This window comes from Empidonax traillii, unplaced genomic scaffold, assembly GCF_003031625.1.
Source record: "Empidonax traillii isolate 1590-97213 ecotype Southwest subspecies unplaced genomic scaffold, ASM303162v1 scaffold2202:size32806, whole genome shotgun sequence".
Taxonomy (NCBI): Eukaryota; Metazoa; Chordata; class Aves; order Passeriformes; family Tyrannidae; genus Empidonax; species Empidonax traillii.
In genome coordinates, this window is record NW_020957395.1 from 17352 (window position 1) to 23374 (window position 6023).

Below are 6023 nucleotides of genomic sequence, written 5' to 3' on the forward strand. Positions count from 1 at the left end.
CGTGAGCCCAGGGGTGCCCAGGGGGGCAGGAGGCCAATGGCCCCTGGGCTGTCCCAGCCATGGTGTCACAGCCCCAGGGCAGGGACTGTCCCTGTGCTGGCCCTGCTGAGGCCCCTCCAGGGCTGTGTCCAGGGCTGGGCCCTCAACAAGAGACACTGAGGGGCTGCAGGTGTGCAGGGAAGGGAACGGGGCTGGGAAGGGGCTGGAGCAGCAGGAGGGGCTGAGGGAGCTGGGGGGGCTCAGCCTGGAGAAAAGGAGGCTCAGGGGGGACCTTCTGGCTCTGCAATCCCTGCCAGGAGGGGGGAGCTGGGGGGGAATTCGGGCTCTGCTCTCAGGGAACAGGGACAGGAGGAGAGGGAACGGCCTCAGGCTGTGCCAGGGGAGGGGCAGGTTGGATATTGGGGAAATTCCTTCCTGGAAAGGGCTGTCCAGCCCTGGCACAGCTGCCCAGGGCAGGGAGGGAGTCCCCATCCCTGGAAGTGTGGAAAAAAACCAAATGTGGATATGTCACCTGGGGACACAGGTCAGTGGTGGCCTTGGCAATGCTGGGGGAATGGTTGGACTCCATGCTCTCAGAGGGCTTTTCCAACCAAAACAACGCCACAATTCCATAAGAGGTGCTCCAACCCTCTGATCACCTCAGTGACCCTGCTGGAAGGAGCTGGGGCAGGGACAGGACCAACACCTCGGCACACGAGGACCAGGGCCATGCCCACACCATGCCGGGGTGGCCGTCCCTGACCATCCCCAAACCCCTGCGTGTGCCAGGGTGGGAGGGCTGGTGGAGTGCCCCGGAGCAGCTCCTGGCCTGGGGCCTCACCTTGTCCAGCAAGGTGAAGCAAACCCGCTGTGGGTACTCATTGTCTGCGATCACCACTCCAGCCAGCCCGTCGTTCCGGACGTACACGTGGCACAGGTACTCTGGGAAGGAAACCCCCGTCAGCAAAGCCCTCCCCAGCACCCACCACCACCCACCCAACCCCACGGCTCCCCCTTCCCCCCAGAACACCCTGGAAGGTGTCATTAGCACCCACATTTATCATGATTTCATTGGGAAAGCAGGAAGGGCTCAACATTTGGGGCCCAGCCTATAAGTTGTGCTGTGGTAGGTGACCCCAGCCGGGCCACGTGGTGTGGGACACGACACCCATGTCCCAGGGCAGCCACAAAAACTGGTGAGGTGCTGAGCATGACTTCAGCCAATTTAATTAGTAACAAGGCTGAGGTGTCATTAAAGAGGCTTCAGCAGCCAAACCCAGGCCACACCCCACACGTTCCAGCGTTCCAGAGGCACGTGGAGCAGGGCAGGGGACACTGGAACGTGGCGAGGATTTGGAACATGGAGCGCAGGCTTGCACAGTGAAGCTGGCACAGCCACCCTGCAGGGGAGCTGCGGGCAGGGTGGGCTGCAGCCCAACAGCTCTGGGGCCCCAAGGGAGGTGGGGAGAGCACAGACAGTGGCAGCTCCCCCTGGAACCTCTCCGAGGCTGGGCTGTGCTCAGCACCTCGTGCCCTCAGTGCTGCTCACCCAGACAGCAGTGGTGGTGTGAACAGGGGCCCAGGGGCTGCTCTCACCTTGCTCCTTGACGGAGGCCCTGCTGCCCAGCGCCGAGCGCTCCGCGATCAGCTGGCTCGTGAACGTCATGAACTCCTGCACGCTGGGGACACAGCACCAGGGGAGTCACTCAGGGGGATCATCTCTGCCACAGCTCCTCTGCACACTGGGGGAGTGAAACCCTTCCCCACGAGCCCCCCAGTGTCTGGGTAGTGGGGCTGTGCCCGAGCAGAGGGTTTTCCTTCGAGAAAAGGCTGGACTCTGCATCTCTGCAGGGTGGCAGACCCCAAACAAAGACCCCCAGCCACTACCCAGACCCCCCCTAGACCCAGGGGGGCACCCAGATCCCTCCAGCTGCAGTGACAGACTCGTGTCCTCGGGCTGAACTTGCTTTATAGGGATTTAGCAGAAAGTAAAAATGCTGCTGAACCTGGATCTGTCCAGTCAACACCTGGTGAGCAACTGCATCATGGCAATCATGGAATGTTTTGGGTTGGACTGGACCTTAAAGATCATCCAGTCCCACCACCTTGCCATTGCACCAGAATCAAAGAATATGCTGAGTTGGAAGGGCCCCATCAGGATCATCACATCCAACCCCATGACAGACACCCCAACAATCCCATCATGTGCCTGAGAGCACTGTCCAAATGCTCCTTGAGCTCAGACAGCCTTGGGAATCCTGTTTCAGTGCCCAGCCACCCTCTGGGGGAAGAACCTTTTCCTGAGATCCAACCTGAACCTGCTCTGACTCAGCTCCAGCTGTTCCCTTGGGTCCTGTCACTGGTCACAAGAGTGAAGAGAGTGGCACCTGCCCCTCCAGTGCTGGCAGCCACAGCATTTGGAATCCCAGGTTTTCATATTTAGGTTGGGAAAGACATTTAAGACCACCGAATCCAACCGTCTGACAGCTTTATGTGTATCTTCCAATGCGTATCTCCCTCAAGAAAGACACCCCTTCCACTGGGAATATTGGTTTTATTTCCCAGTATTCCTGGAGGAACTGCCCACTGAACACTTCACTTCGCCCTCCTGACCCTGCCAGATTCCTGGGCAGACGCTCAGCAGAGGTGAAGCCCCGGCACAGCCTGGCCCTGCCCAGCAGGTTCCACAGCTCCAGGAGCCACAGCCCTGCTCATCCCAGATCCAACCCCTCAGTCCAGCTCCACAGCCTCAGAAAAATACAGATATGTGGCATTTTAGCCCAAAGATCAGTTAAACACACCTTGAACAGCAAACCTGGGCCGAGCTCTCACAGCCCCTCCCAGCACCACCAGGGAATCAGAACAAGCATCAAACCCCAGGAACAGCTGACAGACCACCCCCCTCCTCAAACCCCTGCCCAAATTCCAAGACTTTCCTTTAAGCAAGGGAGCAGCCTGCTGCTGGGGCAGCTCACAGCAAAACCACACTGGGAATTTTCTCAGGATCTGGGAAAACGAGAGCTGCATCCACAAAGCTGTTTGGGGTGGGAGCTGACGGCAGGTGCTGGCCCTGCTCTACGTCCCACTTGGCCAAAAAAGAGCTTTTTGAAACAATCCTACTTCAGTCTTTCCCCTTTATCCTTGGAATTGCAGAACCAAATGTGCCTGAGGTTCCACAAAACTCTGGCATGGAAAATCTGGGTCCCAGAAGAATTTCCCAACTCCTTTCCCGTCTGGAGTGCGCACTGGGAAGGGCCTGTTGGTTCCTGCTTTGTTTTACAGCTGCAGGAGGTCCTGGCTGCCAAGAGGACCCTCTGTGTGCCCAGAGGGGACAGTGGGACAGCAGGTAGCTGCACCAGCTCACCTGGAGCCACTGGAAGGACCTGAGAGGGAGTTTGTGGGCTGGAAAAAGCTTCAAATGAGGCCCAACCCCTCCCCAGGGAGCAGCTCCGGGGGGGGTTATCCCTCAGGAAAAGCCTCAGGAAAAGCCTGGCACTGCTGCTCCTGCAGCCCCAGCAGGGCACAAAACCTCCCAGAGGCTTCTGCTCCCCACCAGGGTCCTGCCCCAGCCAGGGGAACCCCCCCAGCCCCCCTGCGGAGGCTGCAGCCCCCCGGGACCCACCTGGACCTCTGGAAGAAGTTGAAGGTGGACACGTCGTAGGCAGCTTTGAGCAAATGCACTTTGGGGTCACCCTTGTAAAGGACACTTAGGCTGTAGAGCCTCATGGCGGCGGCTCCCGGGCCTGGGGGAGGGAGGGGTCAGGGCTGGGGGGGGCTGGGACCCCCCCAGACCGCACTGGGACCCCCGCCAGACCGCACTGGGACCCCCCCCAGACCGCACTGGGACCCCCCAGCCAAACCCCCAACCCTCCATCCTTTAAATGCAGCCTGAACGCCCAACCCCTCCCGATCCCCACCCGGACCCCCCCCCCGACCCCCCCCCCGGCCTAACCACCCCCTGCCCCCCCCCCCAACCCAGCCCAGCCCTCCCAGCTGGCTCAGCATAACCCAGGCCCCAGTACAGCCCGGGACAGCCCAGTACAGCCCGGGACAGCCCGGGACAGCCTGGGACAGACCGGGACAGCCCAGTCCCTGCTCCAGTACAGCCCAATAAAATGCCAGCCACTCCACCCGGTATAACCCAGGGTAGCCCGGGCCCTGGCCCCCAGTATAACCCAGCCAGCCCAGTTGCCACCAGTACAGCCCCGTCACCCCCAGTACAGCCCAGTACGGCCCAGTACAGTCCAGTCACTCCCAGTATAGCCCAGTACAGCCCAGTATGGCACAGTCCAGTCTAGTCCCCCCCAGTACGGCTCAGCCCAGCCCCCGCCCAGCACAGCCCCGTACGGCCCCCCAGGCCGCCCTCCCGGCCCGGTACCGACGCTCCGGTCGCGGCTCAGCTCCGACGGCGGCCGAACGGGGGCGATGGGCGCGACCCGGAAGTGGAACTCGGCAACCGGAAGTATCCCGACCCCGGCCGCTGCCACGGAGGCTCCTCCCGCCCCGCGCACGCGCCGAGCTCGCCCCGCCCCCTCTCAGTTCCCGGCCAATCAGCGCCCGCCTCCCCTCTCCCGGCCTCGGCCGGGCGGCCAATTCGCGCCGCTCGCAGGGCGGCCGGCAGGGGGCGCTGTGGGGCCGGCAGGGGGCGCTGTGCGGCCGGCAGGGGGCGCTGTGGGGCCGGCAGGGGGCGCTGTGCGGCCGGCAGGGGGCGCTGTGGGGCCGGCAGGGGGCGCTGTGCGGCCGGCAGGGGGCGCTGTGGGGCCGGGGGGGTCCTGCGGGGAGGGGACCCCCCGTGACACTCTCGGATCTCGGGGGGGATCCCCGGTATGGGCGGGACCCCCCTATGGGCGGGACCCCCGGTATGGGCAGGACCCCTCTATGGGCGGGACCCGGTATGGGCAGGACCCCCCTATGGGCGGGACCCGGTATGGGCGGGACCCCGGGTATGGGCGGGACCCCCGATATGAGAGGGACCCCCGGTATGGGCGAGACCCGCTATGGGCGGGACCCCCCTCAGATCTCGGCGGGACCCTCCTACGGGCGGGACTCCCGCTCTGGGCGGGCCCCGGCGCTGGGGGGTGCAGGAGCCTTCCGGTGCCCCCGGGTGTCCGCTGCGCAGGGGCACGGCAGGCGATGTGGGGTCCCCTGGGCCCCGCCGTGGTGTCCCTGAACCCTCTGCCTTCCTCAGAGCCCCCTCGCTCCCCCACGGGACTGGCACCCCCCGGGCCCCTCCCCAGCTCTGTGTCCCAGGGGATGCTGCCGCGGACCGACGCCAGGAGGTTTTTGGGGTGCCCCCGTGACCGGGGGTGTTCCTGACCCCGTTGGGACCCCCCAGACCCCCGTTGCCCCAACACCGAGCTGACGACACGGCTCTGGGGGTCACGGGGGATCACCGCATCCCCGTCCCCAAATGCAGTCCCCAGTCCCTTGTGACGACCATCGCAGCGCCCCCGGAGCCTTTGCCGTGCCGGGGCACAGAGCGCCGCCAGCCCCCTCGGCCCGCGCCGTGTGCCGGTCTCCATGGGAGCGTGCGGGTTGCCAGGCGGGCCGCTGGAGTGCTCGCCGCCGCCGTCGAGCCGCTGGCATGGCAACGGGGACACGGGTGACCCGGGGCGGGGTGCTTCGCGTGACGGGGGACGGTCCCGGCCTCGCCTCGCCAGCGCACCGGGGCGTCCCCGTGGGCTGCGGGAACCCCACCGCGCCGGGCTGGGCCCCCGCGCCCCCGCCGGCCCGGGCATCCACCGAGCAGCGAGCGGGACAGCGTGAGCGGAGCCCCCGGCAGAGGATGAGGGGTGACAGGGCTGAGCCCACCGGGGCGCCCGGCCCCGCTCCTCGCCCCTCCGCCTGAGGCCCGAGGGGACCGGGACCCGCTCGGCGGGTGCTGCGCTGGGGCGTCGGATGAGATAACGCAGCAAAGGTGGAGCATCCGCGCACGGAGCGAGGGACGGAGCTGCCCAGCGCCCAGCGGCCCGCAGGGACGGGGCAGGGGGCTCCCCCAGGCCAGGCACCGCGGTGGGGGGCGCAGGGGCTGAGGGGGGCACGGC

General features: G+C 65.3%; 1 protein-coding gene across 1 annotated transcript in view; it reads right to left on the reverse strand.

Annotated features, from left to right (window-relative positions):
• The window catches only part of YKT6 (YKT6 v-SNARE homolog), a 7782-nt gene extending 3328 nt beyond the window's left edge, over positions 1-4454 (reverse strand). Inside the window, exons 1-4 of the mRNA XM_027909539.1 lie at positions 4358-4454; positions 3602-3722; positions 1576-1658; positions 821-921 (exon numbers count right to left, since the gene is read on the reverse strand). Of these exons, the coding sequence (XP_027765340.1) occupies positions 821-921; positions 1576-1658; positions 3602-3705 (288 nt within the window). The 5' untranslated portion in view covers positions 3706-3722; positions 4358-4454. The remainder of the gene's footprint in view (positions 1-820; positions 922-1575; positions 1659-3601; positions 3723-4357) is intronic.
• Between the last annotated feature and the right edge of the window lie 1569 nt (positions 4455-6023).